The sequence below is a fragment of the Prunus persica genome, chromosome G7 (genome assembly GCF_000346465.2).
Source record: "Prunus persica cultivar Lovell chromosome G7, Prunus_persica_NCBIv2, whole genome shotgun sequence".
Lineage (NCBI taxonomy): Eukaryota > Viridiplantae > Streptophyta > Magnoliopsida > Rosales > Rosaceae > Prunus > Prunus persica.
In genome coordinates, this window is record NC_034015.1 from 13,044,604 (window position 1) to 13,061,670 (window position 17,067).

The following is a 17,067-nucleotide window of genomic DNA, read 5'->3' on the forward strand; positions in this document are numbered from 1 at the left end:
GTAATACACCAATGAACACCGTTCCATGTTACGGTGGATCTCCACTGCATCTTAAGTTAACGGCCGGTCAAACACAACTGAAATAGGTTTTCAGTGGCACCCCACTGAATGTACTGGTGCGCTGAACGCAACCAACAACCATAATGAAATCCTAAATTTGAAAAACGCCAAAAAATAAACTCATACCTCATTCGAAGCCTCTCTAACTTCAGTCTCACCCTTCATGAATAAATACAAGATATTTTTTCACCAATATAAGCGTATAAACCTCGTTAGGGTTGCAAGAACATGATGCTTTGAGAAAAAAGTCAAACTAGGGTTGCAGGAACATATGTGGGGTCTAAGGTGTAATGAGCAAATTTAATTTTTATTTTAAATACTTTTTGTCCTTAACGGTAATTATGTACAAGGGTAAAATAGGTTATTCATGTTTAAAATTAGTATGGAGTGCAAAGAGCAAACAATAAGGTGCCAATAAAATCTCCCTTACTTTTTTCTTTTTTTTGCCAAAAAGGAAATCAACTTCCCTACATATACTCATCCTTTAAAAATAATAATTTTTGGCACTAGCATATGTAGAGATGAAATTTTTTATTTTTTTTATATTTAAAGTATAAGTATATGTAGAGAAGTTGATTTACAGTTTCTATCTTGAAGAAAACATATACTAGTTGATAAAAGAAATAATTATATAAAATATATACACTCTCATTATAGTTTCAACTATCGTTTATATTTATTAAAAAAAAATAATAAATAACACTATCAACATATAGAGATCATTGATCCGAACTTATTTTATAGAAGCCGTTCAAATTCGATCTGTTCATCTATATATATAAAACAAAAGATAAAGAATTGTTAAACATTCAAAATACTAGAAAATGTTATTGGTTAATGTAAACATTAAGAATTATTAATTAAATGAGGATAATATGGTAAATTCACACTTTTTATATTTAAAAAATAATAAAATTAAAAGAAAAATCAGATAATAGATCTTATTTTTATGAAACACAACTATCCATTATTATTTTTAATTCTAAAATATAATTTTTAATTTTTAAAAAGAAGAGAGGCTAGTTACTCATTAAAATGTAACTTGGCCACAACAAACAAGAAAGTCATTGTCTCAAATTACGTAAATTCGGTTAGTTTTGTTACTATAATAATCCTTTGTCAGCCCCCAAAAAACAAAACAAAAAGACTATTTCAAACCCTTCTTGGTTGTGGCTGGACCAAACCCACAACAATACATTGCTTAAAGACTCGCAAATTTTTATTTACAAATTATTGTGTTTTCCGATTTGCATGGAGTGGCTGCGTCTGTTGTTGTTGCTATCAGCGTTAGCAATAACAAATCATGTGTCGTGTTCATGGGGTTTGGAGGCTGGTCCGAGTTGGGAGCTGAGTCAACTGAATCGGGGGCTGCTGGACTCGGCCAGGCAGCCCGAGTTCTTTGATTGGTTGAAAAGGGTTAGGAGGAGGATCCACGAAAATCCAGAGCTGGCCTTCGAGGAGCACGAGACGAGTCAACTCATTAGATCGGAACTCGACTCGCTCGGGATCCAGTACACGTGGCCGGTGGCCAAGACTGGGTTGGTGGCTTCTATTGGTTCTGGGTCGCAGCCATGGTTCGCTCTGAGGGCTGACATGGATGCTCTCCCAATTCAGGTTTGCCAATATTCTCTCTTTATTAGAAGGTCAACAACCACACACAAGAACCAAAATTATCCAGTCACATTGCCCCAATGGACCCATAACAGATGGAGAGATTCTCATACAAAGGAGATAACATTTTTGGCTAACCAATAGCACTAGGAATAGCAAAATACAAGTAAGTGTTTTTCTTGAGGAGGGCCGATGTGGGTTCCACCTAAGCACTCTGAATTGATTGGATACATTTGATCAGTATTTTGAGAATCAAAATGGGAGTGAAAGACTGTCCCTAACATTCCTAACAAATTTGTATTTGAATTTACTCCAATGCTAAACTTCATTATTTTCCTTTTTTTTTTTTTTTGGACATGTGTATGCACGTTTGTGGAGCAAATTTAGTGAATGTAGCGTTATCGAGCACATTTGTTGAGTAAATTTAGCAAATGTAGTAACATTATCGAAATTGATTGTATTGGGTTTCTTGTTTGTTAGGAATTGGTTGAGTGGGAGCACAAGAGCAAGAACCCTGGAAAGATGCATGCTTGTGGGCATGATGCTCATGTAACAATGCTGCTTGGAGCAGCTAAGTTACTTCAGAGCAAAAGCAAAGAAATAAAGGTAAACCAATTGAAATATATGCTCAAATCAGATATTTTCCTGTTTTATTTATTTATATATACATACCATTTTATACATTGCTTAAGGTTTTTGCATATATTTGTACAATTTTATAGGGCACAATCAAGCTTGTTTTTCAACCTGCAGAAGAGGGTCATGGAGGGGCTTACCATATGATAAAAGAGGGTGCTCTTGATAACATTCAAGGCATTTTTGGGTTACATATTCAACCTCTAATGCCCGTTGGTACTATTGGTTCCAGGCCAGGTCCAATTCTTGCAGGCTCTGGTAGATTTACAGTCACAATTCATGGGAAAGGCGGGCATGCTGCGTTTCCCCATTTGGCCACAGATCCAATTCTTGCTGCCTGCTCGGCCGTCATTGCCCTTCAACAGCTTATTTCTAGAGAAACAGACCCTCTAGAGGCCAGGGTATAATCTTTGCATTTTCTCATTAGTTTTCTACTAGCTACTTTGTTATGGTTAATTTATACATGAGCATTATGTGAGAGGTAGTACCGTATATCGATTTCTTTTTTGTTTTGGACCGGTTATAGGTGGTCACTGTTGGGATGGTTGAGGGTGGCCAAGCAGGAAATGTGATCCCAGAGACAGTGAGACTTGGAGGCACTTTTCGAAGCATGTCTTCAGAAGGTCTATACTACCTTCAGCAAAGGATTCAAGAGGTATAATCTGAGGTCTAATTTAATTTAAGCCTGCAATATATAATTGTTTTTGACTACAACAAAGATGGAGTTTGACATTTTACGTTGTCAGACAGTTTGACATGTTATGTTGTTAGAATTCTTAGCTTAAATGATTGGGATAGAGCATAAATGTGTACATGACTGGCAGGTCATAGAGATGCAAGCTTCGGTGCACCGGTGCATGGCAACGGTAGACTTCATGCTGGAAAAAATGAGGCCCTATCCAGCCACAGTTAACGATGAAGCAATGTACAAACATGCAAAGAATGTTGGAGAAACTTTGCTTGGGGAACCAAATGTGAAGCTTCTCCCAATGTCTATGGGAGCAGAGGACTTCAGCTTTTACACAGAAAAAATGGCAGCTGCATTCTTCATGATTGGGACAAAGAACGAGACTTTGGACCCAAAAAGACTTTGGCATTCACCCTATTTGGTAATTGATGAGGAGGTTCTTCCAATAGGAGCTGCCCTTCATGCTGCTGTTGCAATTTCTTACTTGGATAATATTGATGCTGCTGTAACTCATAATCTATTTCTGTGAATAACTCATAAATAATTGAAGTGGAGTTTCTTTTAAAAGTCAATTAATTGAATTAGAGTTGGAGAAGCAAACCAATCAACATCACCAAATAAAGATGAAGAAGCCAACGAGGTCTAGTTCAAAAGTCTCAGATTCGAATCTCCATGACGCATTTGTAGCGTGTGTGAGAACCATCATGACACTATCGCTTGTTATATCCCGGGCTCTTGCTTTGAGTGTTTGTTGCTTTCCACTACCTTCGAAAATGCGGAAATAGCTTTACACTACTTCTCAGACTCTGCTTAGCTTATGTAGGAAAAGATTCCAAATTTTCTACCTCACGGAGCTTATTTTCAAAATCTTCTTTTTATCCTCATGTCTATTTTGTTTTATATGCCGGCCTAGTAGCAGTGTTCATAAATAGATATAAAACAAAAAATTAGGACCACAATTTTTTACTTCCTAGATCATCTATTTGTCGTAGGGCTCAGTTTTAAGACGAATTGGGCATTGCATTGGGTCTTAATTTTGTACTGGGTGCATGAATGATGCACATGAATCACTACATCATGGAGGCTCATTTCCTTACACATAAACAGGCACATAGATACTTGGTTACACAAGTCGAAAGAAATATCGAGATTCGACTAAGATTAGTAACGGATCGATGTAGACCACAAGCTATTTTTAACAAATTTCAAATCACAATAACCTTGACATATATGGGGTACACCATAGATTATTTTTTATTTGAAGCCTATATTTTCTTTTAACCTGCACTTTTAAAATTGTTATTGTAATTAGATTTCTGGGATAAATTATTCAAATGATTCTTAAATTTATACTCGATTTACATATTGGTCCCTAAATTAAATTATTAATTCAAATTGTACATAAACTCTATTTTAATCGCCCATTTGATCCAACTGTTACATTATGTCAATATTGCTGTTAAAACCTCCACAAAACCCCAAACCAACTATCTCCCAATTCTCTCTCACTCAACTCCACCAGGACAACCCCAAATTTGAAGGCTCCATCAGAGCCTAATTCAAGCACTAACGTTTGTATTAAAGCGCCCACAGCTCCATGGATGAAGGGTCCTCTTCTTCTTCAACCCCATGAAGTCATTGACTTCTCAAAACCCCGAAACAAGAAGACCCACAACAATGCCAAAGCCAAAAAGCCGGATACTGTGCTGGCTGGGAAGTTAGTTGGCATTAGAGGCGATAAAGTGTAAAGATATCAAAGGTCCTAATTCTGCCACATGTCAGAAGATTGAAGAAGAGAGTTGTTGAAATATTGTTAAGACTGTTAGGCAGTTTTAGAGTTCTGTTAAAGTAGTTAGAAAGGCTAAGAGGTTAGAAACGTGTACACAAAGCTTTGTCAAGCTAGTATAAAAACGATTACTGTACTGTGTTGAAAAATCAAGTAATGAATACATCAATTCTTCTTCTAAGATCTCTGCTTTTCTCTGTTAAACTCTATTCAATATTGCTATTCTCACATGGTATCATCGCCATAGTACGATCCTGAGCTTCCGCATTCCTATTCTTTGCTGCAATTTCTGTTCTTCTGTCTCTATCCTCTCTTCTCTTCTTCTTTGTTCATTCATCGAGCTTCTTTCCCTCTTCAACCCCACTATTCCCTTTCGTAGTCTTTGCTCTGCCTACCACCTGTTTGTTCTTTTACCTCACAGAAACTTCTGCTTGTTCTATTGCCCATTTCTTTTCTTCTCACACCTATTATCTTCCTGAATACTCATCATGGTGACTGCTACTCAACTTCAGATTGTTCAATCTCCGATTACTACCTTAATTCCCACTGTCTCTACTTCTGTGACAGTTAAGCTTGATGATGCAAATTATCTCACTTGGAATTTTCAGATGCAGCTTCTTCTTGAAGGTCATGGCTTATTGGGGTTTGTTGATGGTTCACGGCTGTGTCCTCCTCGTTTTGATGAAGATTCTGCTGTTGAAGGTGTGGAAACTGATGCTTATGCAGTGTGGAAGATGCATGATCGTGCCTTGATGCAATTGCTAATTGCCACCCTTTCTTCTGCTGCAATCTCATATGTCATTGGGTGTACTAGTTCTCATGATATGTGGGTTCAGTTGAAGGACAGATTTTCTATGGTTACCAAAGCTAGGATTTTTCAGATGAAAAGTGAGCTTCAGAATATCAAGAAGGGTGCTGACCCAGTCTCTCAATACTTGCACAAGATAAAGGATGCTAGAGATCATCTTGCTGCTGCTGGGGTTTCTTTTGATGATGATGATATTGTCATCTTGGCTCTTAATGGTCTTCCCCCAGAATATAATACATTTCGGTGTATGGTTCGAGGCAGGGAAAATGTGCTCTCTCTTAAAGATTTTAGATCTCAGTTGCTTGCTGAAGAGGCCATTCTTGAACATACTTGCTCTGCCACTCCTTTTGCCTCTGCAATGATGGCGAACAATCAATCATTCCAAGGAACATCTCTTGTTCTTGCTGACACTTCCCCGTCTGTCCCATCTTCTATTTCATCTAGCCACAATGGTGGTGTTCATGGTGGTCTCAATGGAGGTGTCCACTCTAGCTCTAATGGTGGCTCTTTTTCACATAATGGTGGTTTCCAATCTGGCCCTAATAGAGGTTCCTTTTATCGAGGAAGAGGTAGACCTCGGCATCAGTTTTCTTCTAGTCCAAGACCGTATCAAGCTCCACCTAATTCTGGCCCTGGCATCCTTGGTTCGGGTACTGATATTCCAACTTGTCAAATATGCAACAAGAAAGGTCATCTTGCTGCTGATTGTTATCAACGACATCAGCAATTCACAAGTCCTAGTTCCTCTGTTCAATGCCAAATTTGCTGGAAGTATGGCCACACCGCTATTCAGTGTTACCACAGAGGCAATTTTTCCTATCAAGGCAAACCTCCTTCATCCAATCTTACTGCAATGCATGCCAACTGTTCTCCTTCCTCATCAGCTGAGCAATTTTGGGTAGCTGATACTGGAGCAACAGCCCATATGACGTCTGATTTGTCTCAACTCAGTCTTGCTACCCCTTTCTTAGGAAATGAGACTATCACCACTGCGGGGGGTTCAGGTTTGAGTATTTCTAGTGTTGGCTCTTCTTCTTTGAATACTCCTCAGTGTTCTTTCCAATTATCGAAAGTTTTGCATGTGCCAAAGATATCTCAGCATTTGCTTTCTGTGCATCGGTTATGTAAAGATAATAACTGCAGATTTATATGTGATGCATTTGGCTTTTGGATTCAGGACAAACTCACGGGGAGTGTTCTTCTCAAGGGGCTGTGTAGAGCTGGCCTATATTCAATTCCTTTCTTTCCTTCACAACCTCATCCTACTCCAGCTGCTTCTCTCCTCAAACAACATTTCTGCTTTCTTGGACATCCAGTAAACACTAGTCTGTGGCACAAGCGATTTGGTCATCCCTCCAATATCATTACTACTGCTCTTTTAGATCAAACACAGGTTCCTTTTTCTTCAGACAAAGTTCAATCTGTCTGTCATCATTGTTTAGAAGGCAAACTAGCTAAACTTCCTTTTCATTATCCAGCAGTAAAATCTGTTAAACCTTTAGAGGTGATTCATAGTGATGTGTGGGGTCCTTCTCCAACAATATCTGTTGAGGGGTTCAAATATTATGTTAGCTTTGTAGATGAGTGTACTCGATTTACTTGGCTCTTTCCGATGATCAATAAAGCAGAAGTTTACTCTATTTTTGTTCATTTTCATGCTTACTTAGTCACTCAGTTCTCTGCTTCTCTTAAAGTTTTTCAAAGTGATGGAGGTGGTGAGTATCTTAGTCATAAATTTCAACATTTTCTTCTTGCTAGAGGTATCATTCATCATAAATCATGTCCCTATACACCTGAACAAAATGGCTTAGCCGAGAGAAAACACCGACACATCTTAGAGACTGCTATCACTTTATTGCAAACTGCTCATTTACCACCAAAATTTTGGTTTCATGCTTGTGCTACTTCAGTCTACTTGATCAATAGGATGCCTTGTAAAACTCTTCATTTAAAATCTCCTTATTTCTTATTGTTTGGATCTGCCCCAGCCATTACTCATCTAAAGGTATTTGGCTGTGCTTGCTTTCCTTTGCTCAAGCCTTATAATACAAACAAACTTCAGCCAAAAACTTCCACTTGTGTCTTTCTAGGCTATGCAGGACAATATAAAGGCTATATTTGTTTTTCTCTCCTTACCAATAGACTATTTGTCACTAGACATGTCCTATTTGATGAAACTATGTTTCCATTCACATCTGTCCATCCAGTAAGTATCTCTTCATCTCCGTATCTCCCTTCCTCTTCTCCTCCTCCATCCATTTCATTCACTAATACTGTCTTATCACCTCTCCCTTCTCTTTCCATTGCCTCACCTTCTCCTTCCACCTTTGAAGCCAATGAACCTTTGACTACTTCCCCTTCTGCTACACATTCAGCTACACAGTCTCCTCTCCCTGTGGATCCTGATTTTCAACCTGAAAGTCTTCGTGTTGTCTTGCCTCTACCATCTATAAATCTGCATCCTATGACAACACGGTCTAAAAATGGCATCTCCAAGAGGAAGGCTTTTTCTGCTTCTACTTCTACTGATTTCTCTACCATTGAGCCTAGTTCTTTCAAGGCTGCTTCTCAATCACCGGAATGGCAATCTGCCATGCGGGAGGAAATTGAGGCTCTTCATGCTCAAGGTACTTGGGATTTGGTTCCTCTCCCAGCTCATAAGAATCTTGTTGGCTGTAAATGGGTTTATAGGATCAAGAAGAATGCAGATGGTTCTATTGCTAGGCATAAGGCTCGCTTGGTTGCTAAGGGATTTAGTCAAGAGGAGGGTATTGATTATTATGAAACCTTCAGTCCGGTAGTTAAACCAACCACTGTTCGATTAGTTCTGGCTCTGGCCACTCAGTTTCAGTGGTCCTTACGGCAACTTGATGTTAAAAATGCGTTCTTGCATGGTGTTCTTCAAGAGGAGGTTTATATGACACAACCTCAAGGCTTTGAGAGTAAGCTTTATTCTTCTGATTTTGTTTGCAGACTCAAGAAGTCCTTGTATGGTTTAAAACAGGCTCCTCGTGCCTGGAATGAAAGATTTACTAGCTTCTTACCAAGCTTGGGTTTTCAAGCTTCAACTGCTGATCCATCTCTCTTTATTCACCATTCGTCACTTGGTACTGTGGTTTTGCTTCTCTATGTTGATGATATCATTCTTACTGGCAGTAATTCATCTCTTATTGCATCTGTAATTAGTGCTTTAACTCAGGAGTTTGATATGAAGGATTTAGGCCAATTGACTTATTTTCTGGGGCTACAAATTTCATATCAGTCTGCTGGCTTGTTTGTGTCTCAAACTAAGTATATCAAGGAACTGCTTGGCAAGGTTGATTTGCAGGATTCAAAACCGTGTCCTACTCCTTGTCTTCCTTATCACAGACTCTTGAAAGATGATGGCAAACCTTATTCTCATCCAGAGCAGTATAGAAGCATTGTTGGTGCTCTGCAGTACCTCACTTTCACAAGGCCAGATATTGCCTTCTCAGTGAATCAAGCTTGTCAATTTATGCATAATCCTATGGAATCTCATGTTGTGGCAGTTAAGAGAATCCTGAGGTATTTGAAAGGAACCATTGATTTTGGCATTTGGTTTAAGCCTGGTCTTCTTCATCTGCACGCTTATAGTGATGCTGACTGGGCTGGGGATCCTAATGACCGCAGATCTGTTTCGGGATTTATTGTTTACTTAGGCTCTAGTCCTATTTCTTGGGCTTCTAAGAAGCAACATACTGTCTCTCGTTCGTCCACTGAGGCAGAGTATAGGGCTTTGGCGATTACGGCTGCTGAACTTGCATGGATCAGACAGTTGTTCTGTGATCTGCACGTTCCATTACATGTTCCTCCTTTAATTCATTGTGACAATATCTCTGCTATTGCTCTCTCTTCCAACCCAGTGTTTCATTCCCGAATGAAACATCTACAGATTGATTATCATTTTGTCCGAGAACGAGTCATTCGGGGTGATTTACTTGTGCAACATGTCTCTTCTGCAGAACAATTTGCTGACATTCTCACTAAGGGGCTGTCTATCCCTTTATTCCAGCATCATTGTTCCAATCTCATGCTTGGCTCCTCCAAGTAGGAGATTGAGGGGGCATGTAAAGATATCAAAGGTCCTAATTCTGCCACATGTCAGAAGATTGAAGAAGAGAGTTGTTGAAATATTGTTAAGACTGTTAGGCAGTTTTAGAGTTCTGTTAAAGTAGTTAGAAAGGCTAAGAGGTTAGAAACGTGTACACAAAGCTTTGTCAAGCTAGTATAAAAACGATTACTGTACTGTGTTGAAAAATCAAGTAATGAATACATCAATTCTTCTTCTAAGATCTCTGCTTTTCTCTGTTAAACTCTATTCAATATTGCTATTCTCACATAAAGAAATCAAGCAAATTGTCCAAAGCCTTGAAAGGCTTGGACCAAACCAGAAAACAGATGAAACCCAGAAAGGTTTTGGGGAATTTAGAATTTGGGATTCCTCGGAGGGACTTGGACAAAATGAAAAATGGGATGAAACCCACAAAGATTTTGTGGAGTTTGGAATTGGTGGTTGCTTGGAGGAACGCAGTAATTGGAATGGGGGAGAAGAAATTGAAGGGTGGGGTTTTGGGTCTCATGATTTTTTTCTCTCTTTTTCTTCAATTATTTTCTAATTTTGTATTTATTTTAACCCTATTTTATTTGTTAATTATGAAAAGTCGTATTTGCCTCAAAAATTTGGTTACATTTAACAGAAAATATAACGGTTGGATCAAATGAGCGATTAAAATAGAGTTTATGTACCATTTAGACTATTAATTTAATTTAGAAACCAAACTATAAATCGCGTACAAATTTGAGTACCATTTGAATAATTTACCCTAAATTTCTGTTTGCTAAAGAAGTATTTCTGCATTTACGTATAAACAGATTATTTTCTGGACTAGATAGGTGTGCCTGTGTGAACTGACCCACACATGAATCGGTGGCAATTACAAACAGAAACAACCCATTAACAAACAAACAAATGGAGCAGAAACTTTCAGACCAAAATGCCAAAAATGGAAAGGGAAAGTTTCAGGCCCAAAACTGTAAACCAAACACAGTGCTTGAGGAGAAAAGCTTCATTCACTTTCAAATTTCACCAGAAACCCAAAAGTCTTTTCTTTCCACCATGGGGTTGATGCTCTTGTGCTTATTGTTGTCAACAATCTTGGGCCAGTCTCAGGCTCTGGAAGCTTCTGAGTCAGAGCTCCCGAGTCAAGAGCTCGAGTTCTTGACTCGGGGACTCTTGGGGTCGGCCAAAGAGGCTGAGTTCTTTCAATGGATGAGAGGAGTGAGGAGGAGAATCCACCAGTACCCAGAGCTTGGATTTGAGGAGCACAGAACGAGTCAACTCGTCAGGTCCGAGCTTGACTCGCTTGGGATTGAGTACGCGTGGCCTGTTGCCAAGACTGGTGTGGTGGCTTCTATTGGGTCAGGCTCCAAACCAGTTTTTGCTCTCAGGGCTGACATGGATGCCCTTCCACTTCAGGTTCTCTCTCCCTCTTTCTCTCTGCTATGAAACTTTGACTTGTTGTTGACCAGCAAATGGAAACTGGGTACTGTTTTATATTTGGTTTTTTTGTTGGGTCACTGATAAACAAAATGCACCCATTGAATTTGGAAGGAACAAGTAGAGTGGGAGTTCAAGAGCAAAATAGATGGCAAAATGCATGCTTGTGGTCATGATTCTCATGTGGCAATGTTGCTTGGTGCAGCAAAATTACTCCAAAGTAAAAGAGACATATTAAAGGTACATATTGTCTTGTCACACTTGCTGATAATAGCATTTAGTCTCTATTTGAGTGGAGGAAGTTCCGAGTTCAAATCTCAGGGACAATGTAAATACTTTTTAACAACAAACCCAAGTCATAAAATTTGATGTCTGTTTGATGCTTTGAAGGGTACTGTGAAGCTGATTTTTCAGCCGGGAGAAGAAGGTTATGCCGGAGCTTACCATATGTTACAGCATGGTGTTCTTAACGACGTTGATGCCTTCTTCTTTATACATGTTACGCCATCACTACGCACTGGTGTGATTGCTTCAAGGCCTGGTCCAATGCTGGCTGGTGCTGGCCTCTTTTCAGCCACAATCAGAGGAAAAGGTGGACATGCAGCTGCCCCACATAAGAACAAGGACTCAATTCTAGCAGCAGCATCAGCTGTGGTGGCCCTTCAACAGATTGTATCAAGAGAAACAAATCCTCTTGAGGCCAGAGTAATCTTTTCTCTTCCCCCTTTTAATGAAATTTGATTAAGCATATAATTTCACATGTTTTAATTTTCATATTCAAAACCAGTGACAGGAAAAGCCCATAATTCCATTCTTGGTATATTTGAATTATCAATTATGTAGGTGGTGACAGTTGGATTCTTAAAGGGAGGTGAAGCAGGAAATGTGATCCCTGAATCTGTGAAATTTGGAGGAACTTTTAGGAGCTTGACTAATGAAGGCCTCACCTATCTCCAAAACAGGATCAAAGAGGTAAAATAGGCAATCACTCTATGACCATGAATTTCCTCCATTACAATTTTCAATCGAATAAAGTACCAATTTTCAGTCGGAGTGATCTAACCGAAAAAGTATTGCAGGTCATAGAACTGCAGGCAGCCGTGCATCGATGTGAAGGTACAGTGGACTTCATGGAAGACACACCATTGCCTTATCCTGTAATGATCAACGACGAACCGTTGTATGAGCATGTGAAGAAAGTTGGAGAGGCCCTGCTTGGGGAACCTAATGTGGAGCTTTGCCCAGTGATAATGGGAGCAGAGGATTTCAGCTTCTACTCAAAGGAGTCTGCTGCAACAATTTTTGTGCTTGGAATAAAGAATGAGAGTCTAAAATCAGATCAGCCATTGCACACATCTCACTTTGTCATTGATGAAGAGGCTCTTTCTGTAGGAGCAGCTCTCAATGCTGCTGTGGCAATCTCATACTTGGATACACATGTTGTTCGGACTCATTAAGACCTTGAATTTTGGTTTTCATTCAAATCCATCAATGTAAATTGGACTCAGAATATCAAATAGAAAACATTTTGGATTTGAAGAGACCATAAGCTTGAATGTGCTAGAATTACATTGAAACTTAATGAGACACCCAGTATATTGATTTCTAATGATACAGCCCCTGAACGTATCTACACCAATAATATTTAAGGCATTTTTTGGTTACATATTCAACCTCTAATGCCCGCTGGTACTATTGGTTCCAGCCCAGGTCCAATGCTTGCAGGCTTTGGTAAATTTTCAGTCACAATTCATGGAGAAGGTGGGCATGCTGCATTTCCCCAGTTGGCCACAGATCCATTTCTTGCTGCCTTCTCGGCCGTCATTGCTCTTCAACAACTTATTTCTCGAGAAACAGATCCTCTAGAGGCCAGGGTATAACATATGCATTTTCTCATTAGTTTTCTACTTTGTTATGGTTAATTTATACATGAACATTGTGTGAGAAGTAGAATTCTAAAACGGTGCCGTATATTTGATTTCTTTTTCGTTTCGGACCAGTTATAGGTGGTCACTGTTGTTGGTGTGAGCCCTGATTTCCTAGTATAATTCACTTTACCTGATTAGAATAATTACCTAGTTAGGATTCTGTGTAATTAGCTAATTACTTTTCTTCGTAGGAAAAGTTGACTTATACTTGTATATATATCCTCCTCTTGGAGAAATATAATATCAATCACAATTATTCAATCCCATGTTTAGTTTGAGTTGGTATTAGAGCTAGTTAACCCTTGTCTCCCAAACAAAAATACAAACCTACCCAACGAGATACATGGGAGTCTCAAATCAGATCAGCCATTGCACAGTGATAATGGGAGCAGAGGATTTCAGCTTCTACTCAAAGGAGTCTGCTGCAACAATTTTTGTGCTTGGAATAAAGAATGAGAGTCTCAAATCAGATCAGCCATTGCACGCATCTCACTTTGTCATTGATGAAGAGGCTCCTTCTGTAGGAGCAGCTCTCAATGCTGCTGTGGCAATCTCTTACTTGGGTACACATGTTGGGACTCATTAAGAGATTGAATTGGTTTTCATTCCAAATCTATCAATGTAAATTGGCCTCTGAGTATCAAATAGAAAACATTTTGGATTTGTAGAAACTAAAAGCTTGAATGTGCCAGAATTACATAGAAAATTAATGAGACACCCTGTATACTGATTACTAATGGAACCAGCCCATGAAGTTATCTACACCAATAAATTGTAGTAACAATCCTTGTACTACACTACAATTTGCATTTTCATTATTGAATTCCAGTAATAGTTGTTGTTGTCCTTCAATTTGAACCCACGTTGGACGAAAATCCAAACCAAGGTATAATTGAGTGACAATATCTACAATTTAGTCTTTCTTTTTTTAAATACAACTAAAGAGAATTGAACGCTTAACTTAACCTAATCCTCACTCATTTTCCGAGGCTCTCACCATTTGAGCTTAACATAAAAGCTTTCAACATCAATAACTTAATTCCTTGCTTAATCAGCATCTACCGTCAGGTAAGTACGAAATTTAAGATTTCAATCATCCGTTAAAGCAGAGAATGACCTTCCTCTTCCATGACTTTCTAATGCTATTTCTCATCTCAACGAAGCAAGTTTGAAGGGCATCTCAAAAAGTTTATCTCAGATTGGTTAATGCATGTAAGTAGGGTTTTCTATTGTCTCCCTATGACATGACTTTATTGAAAGCAAATCCTACCACTATCTATTATACACCAAAAATGTCAGTATCAATGTCACCTCTATTTTGATCCATTACTTTACCAAGATTTATTCTTCTTCTTTTTTTATCTGAACCAAGAATTATTCTTTTGCTTTGATCATTCATAGTAAACCAGCACTTCAAATTGACATATCAACCACATCAAAATAAAATGTTTTCCATTTTTGGCTAAACCAGCACTTTAAACTGACTTAATCAACCACTTCAAAATAAAATGGTTTCCATTTTTGGGTAAATGCAGCTACCTAGTAATGAAAAGAACACAACTTTCTCAGGCACGTGTGCAAATCTGACCTACCCCTCTACTTGATCTCAAGCTTAAAAGAAGCACACATGGTGTTCTTGGAATCTCAGAAGACATTTTTCAAATGGGTTTCAATTTCACTTTCTCCTTGTGCTTCTTGTTATCACTAAAAGCTGCACTCTTTCATCAAACTTGGGCTGAATATGGATCAGAGCTCGAGTTCTTGACTCGGGAGTTGCTGGAAGCGGCAAGAGATCCCGAGTTCTTTGAATGGATGAGAGGGTTGAGGAGGAGAATTCACCAGCACCCTGAGCTGGGATTTGAGGAGCACAGGACAAGTGAACTCGTCAGGTCCGAGCTTGACTCACTGGGAATTGAGTACAAGTGGCCTGTAGCCAAAACTGGGGTGGTGGCTTCTATTGGCTCTGGCTCTAAGCCTGTCTTTGCTCTTAGAGCTGACATGGATGCCCTCCCTCTGCAGGTTCTCTCTCTCTCTCTCTCTCTCTCTCTCTCTCTCTCTCTCTCTCTCTCTCTCTCTCTCTCTCTCTCTCTCGCACACAGAGTTGCCATAATTCTACTGCTTCATATCTTCAATCACTCTGCTAAGCAACCCACAAAGTAGGTCTCAACCTTACAATCTGAAAAAAGTTGACATCCATTATAAAAGTACGCATGAGAATGTGATATGGAGCAGTTCATTATATATGTTTATAATAGTATGGTATTTAGCCAAGCGTCAAATTTGGGTCAACTTGTTTCCTCATGATTGCGTTTTATGATGAACTCCCTTTCGCAGTAGTAATTTTTAAGTAGCTGCTACTATTGATGTCTGATTCCTTGAAACCAATCTTATTTTGTTTGGAAGGAATTGGTAGACTGGGAATACAAGAGCAAGATTGATGGGAAGATGCATGCTTGTGGTCATGATTCTCATGTAGCAATGCTACTTGGAGCAGCCAAGTTGCTTCAAGACAAAAGAGATATGTTGAAGGTAGATGAAAATCTATATCTTATGTTATGTTTAACAGCCAAAAAACTACCAATCTACTTCTGCAGGTCCTAATATTTCAACATGTTATTGAAGGGAACTGTGAAACTAGTTTTCCAGCCTGGTGAGGAGGGTTATGCTGGTGCTTACCATATGTTACAAGATGGTGTTTTAAATGATATTGATACCATCTTGAGTTTACATGTTTTGCCATCAGTGCCTACTGGTGCCGTAGCTTCGAGGCGTGGTCCAATACTGGCTGGTGTAGGGCTCTTCTCAGCTACAATACAAGGGCAAGGAGGGCATGGAGCATCCCCTCATCAGACAAGGGACCCAATTCTTGCAGCAGCCTTGACAACCCTTGCTCTCCAACAGATTGTGTCTCGAGAGACCGATCCGCTTGAATCCAGAGTACTCTTAATTGCTTCCTTTTTTCTGCAAATTTTTCTAAGACATTGAAATTCAGTTAAAAGCTTTTTCATAAATGAGTAGACTACTATTGATATGGTTTCGAACCAGTCGATACAATGGTTGACATTAGCCTCTATATACCCGTGATACAAGCCAAATAAAAAGTAGAATGAGGGCTGTCATTGGCTTTAGCATCTTACCAGCAATTGACAACCAATAATTCTGATCCATCATCTTGTATCTTGTAGGTGGTAACGGTTGGGTATCTACAGGGAGGTCAAGCACTAAATGTGATCCCAGACAGTGTGAAACTTGGGGGAACTTTTAGGAGCTTTACTTCTGAGGGCCTCTCATATCTCAAAGAAAGGATTAAAGAGGTATACATGCCCTCTTTGTCCAAAGATTTTAAACGCATATTCAATCTAAGTAGATTTCACTAAATACATTCCACTTACAGATCATAGAGCAACAAGCAGCTGTGCATCGTTGTACTGCGGTGGTGGACTTCATGGAGGACAGACCACTGCCTCATCCACCAATGACTAATAATGACGCGCTGTATGAACATGTGAAGAAGGTCGGTGAGGTCCTTCTTGGGAAACCTAATGTGCAGCTTCTGCCACTGACAATGGGTTCGGAGGATTTCAGCTTCTTCTCGGAGAAGACTGCTGCTGCAATCTTTGTTGTTGGGATAAAGAATGAGACTCTGAAATCAGACCGAGACTTGCACTCACCCTACTTTTTTATCGATGAGGAGGCTCTTCCAATAGGAGCAGCACTTCATACTGCAGCTGCAATCTCATACTTGGATGGCCATGATGATGTTAACACTCAGTAGGAACATGGTTCGCTCTACAATTCTAATTTCTAGAATTAAGAACGATAAAGATATTATAAAATAAAATAAAAAATTAAGAAATGAATGATGCAAATCCCGTCTTACTAAAGCACAAATGCAGTACTCATATCACTTGGTGATTGTGCTAGTGTAGCCATACTTGGATAGCCATGGTGCTAAGACAGGGTAGGAGCATTGTTCTATTTTCACTTAAAAAAATATGTAGCCTTAAACTCTTATACTTTCTCTAAGCACTC

The 17,067-nt window shown here is 39.2% G+C and overlaps 4 protein-coding genes across 5 annotated transcripts; all 4 read left to right on the forward strand.

Moving 5' to 3' along the window:
* On the forward strand, positions 1,194 to 3,595 carry LOC18769899 (IAA-amino acid hydrolase ILR1-like 3). The gene is made up of 5 exons (XM_007204326.2): positions 1,194 to 1,674; positions 2,152 to 2,277; positions 2,394 to 2,708; positions 2,834 to 2,962; positions 3,132 to 3,595. Exons 1-5 carry the CDS (start codon positions 1,312 to 1,314, stop codon positions 3,522 to 3,524), a joined length of 1,326 nt encoding a protein of 441 aa, XP_007204388.1. The 5' UTR covers positions 1,194 to 1,311; the 3' UTR covers positions 3,525 to 3,595.
* LOC109950190 lies at positions 4,741 to 6,902 on the forward strand. Its single transcript, XM_020568143.1, has 2 exons — positions 4,741 to 6,593; positions 6,767 to 6,902. Exons 1-2 carry the CDS (start codon positions 5,270 to 5,272, stop codon positions 6,805 to 6,807), a joined length of 1,365 nt encoding a protein of 454 aa, XP_020423732.1. The 5' UTR covers positions 4,741 to 5,269; the 3' UTR covers positions 6,808 to 6,902.
* Positions 10,509 to 13,744, forward strand: LOC109950189 (IAA-amino acid hydrolase ILR1-like). Of its 2 annotated transcripts, XM_020568142.1 has the most exons (6): positions 10,509 to 11,086; positions 11,222 to 11,347; positions 11,498 to 11,812; positions 11,951 to 12,079; positions 12,187 to 12,369; positions 13,430 to 13,744. In XM_020568142.1, exons 1-6 carry the CDS (start codon positions 10,580 to 10,582, stop codon positions 13,619 to 13,621), a joined length of 1,452 nt encoding a protein of 483 aa, XP_020423731.1. In that variant the 5' UTR covers positions 10,509 to 10,579; the 3' UTR covers positions 13,622 to 13,744. The 2 variants fall into 2 exon arrangements, with proteins under 2 accessions (XP_020423731.1, XP_020423729.1); XM_020568140.1 differs by lacking the exon at positions 13,430 to 13,744 and having other exon boundaries at positions 10,512 to 11,086; positions 12,187 to 12,716.
* On the forward strand, positions 14,534 to 17,055 carry LOC18771403 (IAA-amino acid hydrolase ILR1). Its single transcript, XM_007202007.2, has 5 exons — positions 14,534 to 15,054; positions 15,439 to 15,564; positions 15,658 to 15,972; positions 16,221 to 16,349; positions 16,430 to 17,055. Exons 1-5 carry the CDS (start codon positions 14,698 to 14,700, stop codon positions 16,808 to 16,810), a joined length of 1,308 nt encoding a protein of 435 aa, XP_007202069.1. The 5' UTR covers positions 14,534 to 14,697; the 3' UTR covers positions 16,811 to 17,055.